The sequence below is a fragment of the Pinus tabuliformis genome, chromosome 1_1 (assembly GCF_031772625.1).
Source record: "Pinus tabuliformis cultivar Carrire ecotype Pingquan chromosome 1_1, CPIR1, whole genome shotgun sequence".
Lineage (NCBI taxonomy): Eukaryota > Viridiplantae > Streptophyta > Pinopsida > Pinales > Pinaceae > Pinus > Pinus tabuliformis.
The window spans coordinates 123,792,504-123,807,274 of NC_142297.1; the positions used below are offsets into that span (position 1 = coordinate 123,792,504).

Genomic DNA, 14,771 nt, shown 5'->3' on the forward strand with positions numbered 1-14,771 from the left:
TTTGAAAATTAAGTGTTTTAACATCATTGTGAAGGTGACTATCACAAGTTTTCAGAGGACTGATATATTTGTTTGCAGCAAGCATTTCTTTGTTGTCATAAATCTTTTTCTTTTTTGGTGCTCTTATTGTCTCTGAAAACATAATTGTTGTCATAGATATCATCTCTGAAAATAAGTGCTTTTGTTTCATTTGTAAGGGCAGTTGTTTGCATAGATTACATCAGCAAATTTTAGTGGTTTTTTGGATTTTGGATTTTGAGTCTAAGTGTCTGTTGTCTTTTGATTTCCTACTTCAAAATCACATGTATAAGCTTGCTGCCGTAAAAAACATTAAGTTGGGAATAGTCGATATTTATCTTTCTAAAGCATTTCTAGTGTCTTGATTTGTGAATGGTAATTGCATTGAAATATAATTCTCTTTGAGCTAAGTAGCATTGAAGGTGATTTACTCCATTTGCATAATATTGAGTAATCTGAAGATAATTGAATGGTTTGAATCTAATTGTCATTGGCATTATCTTGGAAGAATCCTAATTGTCTAAAGGGAGCGTTGATAATTTTATTGAAGAATTGTCATTGAAGCATATACTGGATAAATGCTCTAGATCTCTTTCTTGACATTAATGTCATTATTGGCTTGTGGTTATTATAAATTTTTGGCATATTAGTGATCTTTCTTTAAGAGCATATATCTTGTGGTCATCTTGGTTATCTTGTGTATCTTATTGGCACTTGAGATATTTGGCACTTTGTCTTGTATAAGATTGTCTCTTTATTTCATTAAGTACTATTGTCATAAAGTTAATCAATGCTAAGTATTTGAACCTTAAATGATCTTACCTCAAGACTACTCACTCTTCCCTTTGCTAATTGTATCTTGCATCTCTTTTCATCATAACATTTTCTTAGCAGCAGTTGTTCATCCTGTACTTGGTCCTAAATTTCTTGACAAGATAGTTGACTCCACAAGGCACTAGTATCAATTGTCTAAATTGAATCATTTAAGTCTTTCTAGATATAAACAAGTATTTGGTCGCTCAACAGTGTCTCCCAAATTGGTTGGTTCCCAACTGGTCCTTCATTTCATTTTTGTAGGGTCTACCCCCCTTAGTCTAGTGTAGGGAGACAGCTTAACTGGAGAGATTGGGGATCAGGGTAACAACCCCCAATTTGAGTCGTTCTCACAATGCCTAGACATTCTGTGTGACAACAGACCCAATGAACAAATGTGGACCCAAATGGGAAGTGTGTGAAAAGGGGTTATAATAAAAGGAGAGGAGTGAGATATATGGTGTCGAGAAGCAGGACCACACAACCAAAATCAGGGCTTCTCATGTAGTGTCGCTCCTAAAGCTAGTAGTGAATAGAAGAGATTCTACGGGACTAGGATACAAGTTTAACCAACAAGTTGGAACAAGGGTACATTCCAATCCCATTCTTTTCACTGAATCCCCCCACTAATTCATGTCCATATATGTCCAAGGAAAGCATGCATTTACACCCAATCACATAATGAAAAGTCATACCTTTCAGGTTGGAAGGGCCACCTTCAAACATACGATCATAACAAATGGGTGAGGGTACATAATGGTTGGCTAAGGTGGCGGAGAATGGTGGTGCATCGAGCTACCTCGCCCATAATGGTTGGCTCAGGTGGTAGAGAATGGTGACGCATCGAGCTATCTGGTGGCTGCAACGAGCTGTTGGCTACCTGCTGAAGACGAATCTAGGAGAAAATTTCTCCTATAGGGGTCGCCCATTGGTGGTGGGTAACAATTTTAACCAAATCCCAACTCTCTACGTGTTAGGAGATTTAAACACTTAGGAGTTAGTTAAGTTCAACTTGATCTAATGTGTCTATTAGGTAAAAGTGTGTTTCTTTAGTATACATTAGTTACATTGTGATCCAACGATCACGATATGTTATCAGGTGGGATTAGTTACCATTGAAGGGTCACTAAACCCATCTGATATTTAATATGAAGCCAACAAACATTCACAAGCAATTACCATGGAAGAGAAATCTACCCTAATCTACATACTTTATGATTTCTCAACAAACACCCAATTGATCCATGATCTTTATTTAAAAAACATGGAGGGTCATGACTTATAATTGATGTGAGAACTCTCTTATGTAAAATATTTTCTTTCGCATTAATAAAATTGCCTCAAGTGAGCCCACGGGGGGCAGCTCAATTGGCGTTCACCGTGTTATGAAGTAATATGTAAAACATGAAATTCAAGGTTCATATCACCCATGGCTCAAGCCAACAAAAAAAAAATGCCTCAAGTAGCCACATTGGTTGGGGTCGTGGAATACCCTACTTAACTGAACACTATGCATATTAGAAGGAGCAAAAAGCTTCAGAAAATGCAAAAATTAAGAAGATACAACAGGATAAGGCTACTGTAAAATCATTGGAGACTTTTGATAAGCACTGGTTTTTCATGGTTTGCCATGGCCTGTATGTATTGAATACTTGTCCAACAGTAGGGTACCCTCCATGGTAGCAAGATTCAGTCATATTCACCTCTGATGTATGGAAATTTGACAGCAGTACAAAATTCAGTGAATTTTCTGCACAGTATGATCAACTTATTTTTGACTATTTTTGATAATATACTTCAAGTCTTTTATACCTATAGATCAATTAAAAAAAAAGCTGCAAAGCCTGAAGAATATTTTTTTAGATCTATAAAAGAAGGAAAAAAAACCTATAAATATGAACTAAATTGCAAATTTTCAAAGAATGATTTATTTTTCTGATTTGTTGCATGTTGTTGAGGCTGAAAGTTGGAAGAAAATGCACATTATCATATCTATGAGATGAATACTTCTATATCATAGCCATAATGAATTTTTTTGCTACGTTTTTTTCCATACCAAATTGTATTTGATTTTGTACTCATATTCTAATCTTGCTACTACGGTACACTATTAGCTAGAAACATCGGTGACCACATGAATGACCAGCGGCCGAAACATAAAAATGTGAAGTGTCAAGTTATTGATCAAGCAGATTTTAGCCAATGTAGAGGAGATAATGAAAATAAGCAATCCACCTTGTCTATCAAAGGTACAAGATACCATTGATATCCAGGAGTAAGGTGAATGAATCGATCCAATATATATATATCACACTCAGCCAGAAATATTTCCTTTCTGTTGGTCAGTGTTCATTAATCCATCCATCATATACGATGCCACCACCCATTACCATCCAACCATATAGACAGGCAAGTAGGCATAGGCATATAGAAATGGGCTATAGGGCATCATCCCACCACCCATTACTATGGGAATTTCAGAGAACATAGTATACCAGTAGATATGGAAACATGGCAAAAATGTTTCAAATTGCAAGTAAGAAGCTAATCGCCACGACTATTCATCCCAACTTGGGATGAAATGGGGTATAGAATGCAAAGCCAGTAACAGGCAGTGAGGCACTATCACTATAACACAGATTTCTTGTTCAATGATTATGAAACAATGGATACCACACTCCAAATGGAACTACCTACGATTGGATGTCCTAAAAATCACAATTTTCCTTCAACCCAATAACACTAGAATGTACTTCAATAATAAGTTATCGTGGATTATCTCTCTTTAAATTGTAATCATTCAATTTCAAACAGAAGCTCTTGCTCTTGTCCTTCAAGTGTATCTGAAGCTAATTTTGGCCCAAATCTCAATCCGAACCTAAATATCTTCGTTCAATTTCTTATTCATTTCATGCTTTCTATCCATATATATTTACCATGTGCCGTGCTTTTTAACTTAGCCCTCCCTCTATGTATGATTATGTGACGTAAAGGATAATAAAAATATATAGCCAAATCACAAGAATAATACCTTTCCTAATTCCTGGGCATGCATCTGCTCCTCTATACAAAAGTGGCACATCAACCTTCAGCAGAGCATGTGGAGGGGCTCGAATGAATGTGACATTAACAATTTCATCGGTGGCTCTATTAATGTGAATCTGGCCAATCACAATTTGACCTGATTATTAGCTATATTGAATCAAGACTTTTCATAACTGTGAAAAGATAGATGGCATAGATATTTGAAGACAAATTTTAGCATGTACAACCAGCTGTTGCTCGTCATAGCAAATATTGATAGAGATCCAAAGCGATGTATATCATCAAAAACATTAAATACCACCAGATCTTGAAAAGAGAAATAACACATTTACTGAAACAGAGAGAAACCATATTATTATTCATGGATGACCAAGAAGGCCCAACTGGACAGTTGAACAACCGCGATTGGAAACAATGAGCAAGTCAACAAGGAATCTCCAAGAGATGGAAGTATGAAAACAGAAAGCACACATGCCATGGCTGCCACAAAGCTACAGGTGTCCCAAAACAAGAGCATGCCACCTTAGCGCAAAGTTCATGTCAACATATTGTACAGACCAAAGAATGTAGCTAAAGAGTTGTTTTTTCCTTTTTCTGTAGACCACAAGGAAAGCAAATCAGCAATCCAAGAAAATTTCTTTCACTATTCAACCAAGCAATTGGCAGAGCCAGAAACTCTCTGAAAAAGTGGAAGGTCTTTAACTCTGAAGCCCATACTAAAGTAGTCAATAAAAATTGTGCAAAAAAGACTTTCTTTTCACGGTAAGTAGTTTTAAAATAGAGATAACTAATGGAACACCAAAAAGAATAAAAATATCCTATACAATCTTAACCACAACATGAGAACAATAGAACCATAACTGCCCACTGAAATACTTCCGTGTAACTGTGGTTATTTAGAAAGTGTTGCCTATAAGTTTACATATATAAGAAATTATGAACATCATAAAACACCAAAGGTCATTTATGTAATTAATAACATTTAAACATATTATGAATAAAAGTTTTGAAAGGTCAAGCTAGGATAACCTAAATCTCAGCCATGGCAAGCCAGAAATATTCAATTAAGGGCACATCTTGTGCAACATGCTCTGATTCAGAAAACTTAGAATAACCATAACTATTAGAAGCCAAGAAAAAGAAAAAGTAAAACTGCTGTAGAACTGCTGTAGATTTGGGTAAAGCTAAAGTATTTTCCCATAAATAAAACAACCTTAATTTCCATGAATTTAGCATATCTGAAAATGAACAGGATCTCACAGTGAATACATGAACATAAAGGTTCAAAAATATCATCAATATACTAAAATGCGCACAAACTAATATTCTGAAATGTATAGACAGTTGTAGCATTAGAGTAGAAACTAAATCATTAAGATGAAATCATCCGAGACCGATTAGAAACGAATTAGGAAGGGTTTTTCTTAATGCTTCTGTACACCGGTATTTTCTATTTATACAAAGCTGAAACACTGGTAAGTTGTTGGCATTTGTTTTACATCTTAAGGAATCAAATAATTGTACTGCGAATGTAAATTTGGACATCTTCCTATGTTGCAGGAAACGTAGGGCAGGAGGGCGTTTCCGTACGGAAACGAGTACGAAACGCTGAAACGCGTGTGGTACGGCCATGAAACGTGTTTCAGGCCGTACTGCCACGTTTCACGAAACTGAAACATGGCCAGTACAGCCGGAAACGTGTTTCACGGCCGTACAATTCACGTTTCAGCATTTTACTTGTGTTTTTTTTTACGTGTTTTTTTTTACGTTATCCTAGTGACTTCTAGTTGCTTCTAGATGCCTGTCTAAAGTTATAAAATTGAACTTTTGCCCTAGTGTTGATATGCAGTTCATCAGGGAGTTCGAGGCATATGCAGTTCATGGTAATGTTAAATTCTTAAAGTAAAAGTGATATTCTCTTTTATTTTTCATATTCTCCTTTATTTTTCATTTTCATCCTACTTTATTTTTCATATTCTCCTTTATTTTTCATTTTCATCCTTTTACTTAAATTTTTAACATTACCATGAAATGACTCAAGATGTTTGAGAGTGGTTTCGCCCTCATTGGATTTCACATGGAGAAAGTATAATTTTAGATTTCACACAAAATCCACCAGACTTATCTGTTTTTCAGGATTTCAGGATTGGGGAGATTGCGATGTTTCCATTGGCTTTTATCATGTACTAGGGTATGGAACTTGTATTTAATCAAGAGAACCAAGCCCTCTATGTAGGGGAGACTCCCAATAATCAAGAGCATGTAGGGTACTAGGGTAGGAAACTTGTATTTAATCAAGAGCACTAAGGTCGTTTGACTATGTAGGAGGAGACTCCCAATCAAGCACGAGACAAGAAATTAGAAATTTCTCGTGGCTGATTTTGGATATTTCTATTTTCATTATGTGATCATTCATGAGTAAATGTGATGTCAATTTAGAGACTTATAGTTTATGCATTGACAACTGACAATTTTATCAAAATGTAATAAATTAGAATGTATCATATATGCTTTATGATTGCACATATTTCTTAAATGTCCTAATATATATATATATATATATATATATATATATATATATATATATTCGCATTTCCCCATTTCCAAAATTTGGGGAGGTTGCGTTTCATATCGGTTCCCGTTTCGGAAACTCGTACCCATTTCCCCATTTCGTGCAACCTTGTTTCATCCTAAAAGATTGATACCAAAATAGACATTCAGAGGCCAGGTCTCAACGATTTATACAGTGATTGGTACCATCCCTATAAGTGTAGGTCCCTCTAAAGCGTAAAAACACAACATTGGATTTTCTGTTCAGAATGTCCATAGACACCAGCACGCCATAGATAATTGTGAGTTTGTGATGATAGAATAGTGGAAAGCATCATCACAAGACATGGATAAAGCTAAATGCTTTCAAATATCAGATGGGATTAGTGACCCTTCAAGTACCAGGTAATGGCAAGAAATTTCTGAGGCAATTATCCTACTAAGGCTACTCTCCTACTGTTGTAGGCATTCATTGGTTCATACAACAATGCCAATCTCTGAAGCGAACAAAGTTCCTTCTTCAAATTAATTACTCTAGAACACTTAGAATATAAAGATATCCATGAGGATACAAATATTATATATAAAATGTGTGAATAAGATGATGATACAATGAGATCGAGAGGTCTGCTTATATACTATGCAGGTGCCTCTTCATGGAGAGTCATGTCTCATTTAGACATGACTCTTCAACCTAATTACTAGTTAACTAATCATTATTAATTATTATCATTTACATTATTTCCTATATATTTATTCATAACATTGTCTTCCTCCTCAAAAAGCTTCGTCCTCAAAGCTTGTCGATGAAAAAGGCTTGATCTCTTTTTCAGTTTCGAATGTCTTCTCGTTTTGACACAGTCATCTTCGTCAATACAAGTTGATATGATCTTCTAAGTGACAAACAAAATTGTCGCACTGAGAAGGGATCAGACCATCCTAGATTAATCTTTTGTGGAATATTCTGATCACTGGAATTTTGTAACGACTTGTCATCATAGGACTGGATTGAGGTTACATCACTATTCTCTGGAACATCAGTTTATTGTGGAACATCAGTTTATTGTTTCTGGTCCTGATACGTAGCTTGGTTGAGTTGTCTACTCTCATGATTCGGATGTCGATAGGGAACCTTTTTGGTTTGACTTCCCCTTATTAGGTGTGTGGAAATTTTTTGATTTCCTTCTGGTACTACAGTTTTTGAGTTAGGTACATAATCTTCATTTGGAATTTTCATTATCTGGATTGTAACATGTGAATGTATTTTTTCTTCCACTGATTGATCCTCTTCTTTAGTTTTGCTATTCACGGGTTCAGTATTAATTCCCTTCTCTTCAACCTGGACTGTTACATCTGGAGACTACAATACTTCTTGATTAAGTTGCTCTAACTTATCCGTTAATGACTTTTTGTCATTTTTAAGCTTCTTAATTTGTGTTAGTAATTTTTCACTATGATCCTTAAGTCACAAGACTTCATTTCTATCAGCAGTGATTTTGTCAATTTCATTTTGCATATTTTGTAATACTTTTTTACCTTCTTGAGAAATTACTTTTGAAATATTTGATATATCTTCTAGCGTTACTGAATTTGGCTTCAGTGTAACATCTTGAAGTGTCATTTTCTTCTTCTTGTAAGAAAATGTTAGAAACTTTTTCTCCGTAATTAAGATAACAGATCCTACCATTTCCATCCAGGGTGATTAGGGTTTGAACTGAGAATTGCGATACAAATGTATAATCTTCAATGTTTAACTGTAAATTGGCTATGTCAGATTTTTTATTGCCAAGAAAGTCTAATTTTTCGGTTATATTTGACTCTGGGATCACTAAATGGTTTGCGATTTTAGGTGTTATATATTTTTTATCTTCTACGGGATAAATAGAAATAATAGCATCTTTTCCTGCGAGAGCTCCCTTAAAGTTAAATAGTGCTTTACCGTCTCTGGGTAAGGTTTCTGGGAATCTTGTGGCCTCCATTTCCTTATTAGGCTCCATTTTGCTTCTCAAGGTGAACTTTCTTCAGTTTCACCCTTCCCTTAATATTAATACCCTTCAAATATTGGATAACTTCAAATAACCCTTTTCCTAATTCAAAACTTGAACTTTTAATGACTTGAACTTTCTTTTTTTTTAAGTTTAACTCCCTTTGTTTTTGAGTTTTTTCCTTAAATATATATATATATATAATTTTATTTTTTTATTTTTTTACACTATATAATATATAATATAGTTAAATTATAATTTATATAATTATAATTATTAACTTTTAAATATCACCCAACAACCAACATTAACGAATGGAATGAGTCACATGTCGGTTCGAAATGGTGCGGAGGTTGGAACATAACAGTCAACGGGGTCGAGTGAGGTCAAGTGCTAGTTCGAACGGTGCGGAGGGTTTGGATGGCCCGCATATGGTGTCAAACGGCGATTGATTGCAATAAATGTTTGACACGGCACACAAGGGTGGAGACAAGCGTTAAGATGACAGGGCAGGGTGTCCGTTGGTTAAAAAAAACAGATGCAGTGGAGGGAGAATCAGAGGGAATGGATAATGATGGTGTGGAAGAAAAACGATGGCATGGAATTCCAGTTGGACGGTGGCTCGATAGGACTGGGACGACGAATGTTATGGCGGAAGTCGATGTCGGGAGTTGCAGCGGACAAGGACAGGGCCGAATAGATGGGTGAGGGAACAACTTTGGGGTGGAGGTTCGATGGATATTGCAGCTGGGTGGGATCGTTTTGCAGAACAATTTTATTTTTTTCTTTGATTTCTTCGCAGTGACATTGGCGGCGAATTTTCGAGTTGCTATGAAATTAGAAAATTCTAAAACTTTTATTGGGCAACCGAATTGTAATCACTTTTTTATAGTTGCCTCTCTTTTATTTTTATTTTTATATAGTTGTCTCTATTATTTTTTTTTATATTTATACAACTATATAAATATATTGTTGTAAGATTTATAACCCCTTTTTTATAATCCTTGTTATTTTTTATTAAATATTTGTTCTTTTATATAACTATTTTTCTTTTTCTTTTTTGTATTTTGTTTTTTATTTTAATAATTTATTTTTATTTTTATTTTTTTTAATGGCCAAAGGCCTGATTGGTGATAAGGAGAAACTACAACTTTTTGTAGCGAAACGCTTCAAACTTGACGACAACAATGTTGATGAAACCTTGGTGGCCAAAGGCCTGGACGGGAGAGCATGGCTCTGTGCAGCGGTGAAGCAGCCACAGGATCGAACTGCTTCGATACCAAATGAAGCGAACAAAGTTTCTTCTTCAGATTAATTACTCCAAAATACTTGGAATATAAAGATATCCATGAGGATACAAATATTATATATAAAATGTGTGATTAAGATGATGATACAATGAGATCGAGAGGTCTGCTTATATATTATGTAGGGCCTCTTCATGGAGAGTCATGTCTCATTTAGACATGACTCTTCAACCTAATTACTAGTTAACTAATCATTATTAATTATTATCATTTACATTATTTCCTATTTATTCATAACAATCTCTATCAATTTTTTTAAAATTTAAATAATTAATATCGAATTGCACAAACATCCATACATGCATGCACAAACACATTAAGTCACTTATACATGCATTATAAATGTGTAGAAAATGTAAGATAAGTTCTGAAGTTAATGACACTTGTTAGCCAATGAGTGATACCAACACTACCATTTTCAAAATATATATGGAAAATCATAACAATAAAAAAAGCAACACAGAGAATGTTGCCATTGTGATTGCATTAGGGAAAACTTGACTATAACAACAAAAGAGAGATAGATGAGATGAGATGAGATGAGATCGTTTTATTAATGTCCAACAAATGACCAAGTACAATTAAAGAGCAACAGAGTGAATGTTGCCATTGTGATTGCATTGGCTAAAACTTGACTATAACAATAAAATAGAAATGCAGATATAGATAAGATGAGATGAGAACACTTTGTTAATGTCCAACAAATGACCACAAAAGTAAGTAAATGGGACTCTAAGAGTACATCCAGGGTAAATATAATATGGGAGTGCAAAAGCAATTCCTAAAACAATATTGAATGCATAAAAAACAAAGAAGAAACTTGAAAGTGTCTAGTTAAAAGCTAAAAATCTAGCAAAGACCAAAGATAAATGAAGGTGCAAGTACAAGAAAATCTCAAAGCAAGAAACAAAGGGGAGGATGTCAAGGCCTATTGGAGCTGAGACTAGAGCTGGTTGTGGAGGACTTTTGGGAGAACTGTGATACAAGCTGCTCATCAGATTCAAAAACACTTGTGGAGGGGCCAATGCACTGGCAGATGATAATCTTTGTCGAGTGGCCAACACTGACAGACCCTGGTTGTCTGATCCTAGGGAGAGCACAAGAGAAACAAAGCCATATTGTTAATTTTTCAAAGGTCTTATAAGCTGATAATTACTTCATATGATTTCTTATGTTAATCTTGTTTGTGTTCAGATTCATCATAAAGCAAGTACACAAAAGATCTTCAACAGTAGAAATAAAAATGCTAGTAGGATCATAAAAATATAGCCAAACAAGAGAAACAAGTATTTTAACCTGACAAAACCCCAAACCAGGGGAAAAACCCAGCAACCTTCTTAGAGAATTTGTCCATTTCAACAAGAGATATAATCTGATTTCCCAGTCAAAAACAAGCTCAAATTGACTATTAACCAAACCCAAGTCAAACCTGGTCAAATAGAGACAAATTCAGCCTCCTGAAATCTCGGTCTGCTTCAGATTCGTCCTTCTAGCTCTGCCTCAAATTTGTCCTCGTGTACTGCCTCAGATAAGCTCGAAATTCTACCTAAGATATCTTTATGATCAAAAATACTTTTCCCAAATGGGGAGGACGAATGGTCTATTTATAGTGATCAACAGTGGCCCAAGTGGTGTGTTTGTTGGGCCAAGCCGACATCAGCTTATGGAGGAGCCTAACTTACATTTTTGAAAGCCAAATTCACAATTCGAAAATTTCAAATTTTATTTCTTTTGGAGCTGACTTGGGACACAATTCATATTTGTAATTTCTTTTTATTTTGGAGGGCTAAGACCAATTATGAAGACTAACCATAACTACAAAAATCAAACACTCCCTCTTAGCTAGGGAGGTATTCACAATGACTTCCTTAGATGTTTTCTTGTGCTGATTGAATGACCATAGTTGTGTTGATGAATCCATCCACCTCATGTTCAATACCAGAACCATGAGGAAGGCATCCCTGCATCAGCATCAAAGGAGGAACTAGTCACCCACTAGTCCTAGGGTCACCAACGCAACAAGTCATCACTTGGAGATATGCCAGGAACCCCACCTGACCCATGGTGAATCTCGGGGCCCATTTACCATTCCCACATGTCGTCATATGTCATTGAATGGTAAACACATGTCTGATGCTATAAGGCACAAGCTCAACCCACCAGCCAAACCCCATGGCAATATGGTCAAAATCCATGACCAATAGAGCAATCCAGGCCTTGACGCTCAATGAGTCAGGTCAAACTCCATGACCAAGGGAGTAATCTAGGCTTGATGCTTACTGAGCCAACCTCCCTAGCCAAACTCCATGGCTTCCAAGTCAAACACCATGACCAAGGGAGCAATCCAGGCTTTGATGCTTATAAGGCCAATCTCCCAAACGATAAACCATGGTTTCCTGGTCAAACCACATGACCTAAGGGAGCAATCCAGGCCTATAGCTGCTACAACATCAACTCTCCCTTTAACCAAGGGAAACATTCTCAATCACTCCAAGCTTGTCCCAGAAGTACACCAACTTCATAATACATAAGGGAAAGCACAATGCTTCCAAAGTGATGGACTACACATTGTCTTCCCTAGAATGATAAATGGGGGCACTCTACCATCCAAATATATAAACAATGCCCTAAATGGAGGCTTCCGTTGTAGCAAGGTTTGGCTATTCAATGTAGAGTTAGACTTCATAAAAATGGTGTGACAGAAGTTTCTTAAGTTCTATGTGGCAAAGACGAAACAGTGGGATGCTTCTTTTGGATGTTGTTGGGTTGCCATGGTGTTTTGGTCATAGTTTTAGGCTAAGTAGCACTTCTTCTTCACTGCACCACACTCATGGGAAGGTTCCCTCATGGTAGACAATTCGAAAATTAGGGACTACTTGCTATTGGTTATATATGCACCTCTTAAGAGGATCTTTCGGCTTTTAGCTTAGGGGAATTGGGTAGTTTTAAGTTGGAGTTGGCATTACTTGTGAAAGTCAAACTTAATGTCTTTCATCATGATGTTGCATCCCTTTCTCTTGGTGCACAGACACAGATGCTTGCTTTTCTAGCCTAGATGTTTATTGATGTAACTCTCTGACTTGTGATGTATTTATTTGTTCCAAGAAGAAATATAAGCAGCACTTCCCAAAAACATATATGGGCATCTTCTGGAATTGCTACAACATTTGTTGTTATTTTTAGATACAAATTTTGGGTTAGGATATTTATTACAAATGTGGCAATCAATATGTACTTTGATTCCAAACCATTTCATTCAAACCCGCTGATGGCAGTAGGAGGTGGTGTTTCTACATGTTACGAGGCAATTAGCTGCACATGATTAATAAAACATCTCCTTTAGTTAACAGGTGGCCATATGCACCTTGCTATTCAGGAATCTAGAACCATTGACATTCCACAAGATGTTCTCCAGCTCTTCCTTGCAGCACCATTTTCCGCTCAACAGATGAGACAAGTTGTTGCTTTAACATTATTTGGACTATCAAAGTGGTGCCATTTTTTTATTGTGTACTTTAAGGAATTTGATTTAGGGAAAAATGTGCTTTTTTTCATTGAGGTAAAGATGGAATGAGAACAGAAGAGAAAATTGGAGTGAAAATAGGAGTGAGAGTAGACCAAGGTGCACAAGGAGAGAGAAAATAGGGTGTGTTATGTTGAGAAATCTAGGGCATCAAGGTTAAGTGATTTCTCTTCTATTAGTAACTGCTTGTGAACGCTTTTTACTTCTTAGATTAGGATCTTCTTTTACTTATGTTAGTATAGTATTATTCTTCATCAAATAGCGACCATTGCATGAACCATAAAGAAACAAGAGACAGAATCTAGGCTATAAGCCAGGGCCAAAACCTCTCCCACTTGAGGGGAAACCCGAACAAATTCTTCTTCTTATAGAGATTCCAATTGACGAATACCAAGACCAAGACACAAGCTCCCTTAATGAGATCCTTAGTCAATGATAGTCAACCTTATGCTCCTTTCTTCTTTTTGGCTCCTCTTCAACTTTGGCTTCCTTTTTGCTTCAGGCTTTTGGCCTCCTTGAAATAGGTTTGCAATCCTAATTCAGAAAACCTAACATATGCATAAGACCCTTTGTTATGACTTGATTCCCTTCGCTTTAGTGGGAGATCTTCTCCTTGGTAACTCAGCTAAAGATATACCCTTATCTCCTCTTGATTTGACCCTCCTGCAATACTTTGGTCTCTTCTGTAACAGAAACAGTCCCCTTTCTTTGCACGTGTGAGTGATGGATAACCCTAAAACAGACCCAAATAGTCCTCGCTCTTCCTTCCTTCCTTTCGTTGGCTATACAGCTTCCTTGCAAGTGATTCTCGCACTTACTACTGCAGTTCTTCACTTGTCCGAAATTATGTTTTCTGAACTGAGACCGAGTTGACTATTTATAGTGGTTTCCCCCTCAAATTAGCTGACTTGATGGAGGATGTGTTAGAAAATCAGAAAAGCAGAAAGATTTTCTTATATAGATAATTACTTGTGATTCTTTTATCTTTATGTTCTTTATCTTTTAGTTCATCAAGCAATTACCAAAACAATAACACAATGACAACAAATGTAGGCAGACAGCCAGGGAAAAACCCCTATCTAAGGGAAAACCCAATCAACAATTCTTCCTTCAATAGTTTCTCGAGAGAATCCAAGACTCTAGACCCAGACAGAGATTCCCTCCAAACCAAGTCAGCCCTCAATCCTTCTTGCAGATGACAACCCTTTACAAGCAACTTCGACCTAACAGCACCAGCAGCAGCTTCAACCTAGTAGCAGCTTCGACCGAATAGATATAGCAGCAACAACTTCGACCAAACTTGGAAGACTTCAATCTCCCTTGATACACCTCAAAATTGAATGAGACTTGTCCCAAAATTTCGATCTTGAGGCCTTCTAACCTTCTCCAGAAACTCGCACTTCCTTTTAGCTCCTTTTCTAGCCCTTAAACAACTTCGCACTTTTCCAACTTCCAACTTCAAGGATCGAACTAAGTGTGTGAGAATGAGATGCTCTAAATGAATTCGAACTCCTTCTATTTATAGCCCTT

At 36.3% G+C, this 14,771-nt stretch overlaps 1 protein-coding gene across 2 annotated transcripts in view; it reads right to left on the minus strand.

Annotated features, from left to right (window-relative positions):
- LOC149211948 (Ribosomal protein L25/Gln-tRNA synthetase, anti-codon-binding domain-containing protein) overlaps positions 1-14,771 on the minus strand; it is a 136,136-nt gene that overhangs the window by 74,918 nt on the left and 46,447 nt on the right. For both annotated transcript variants that reach the window (XM_089391631.1, XM_089391630.1), the window contains one exon: positions 3,863-3,992. In XM_089391631.1, coding sequence (XP_089247757.1) covers positions 3,863-3,992 — 130 coding nt within the window. The remainder of the gene's footprint in view (positions 1-3,862; positions 3,993-14,771) is intronic.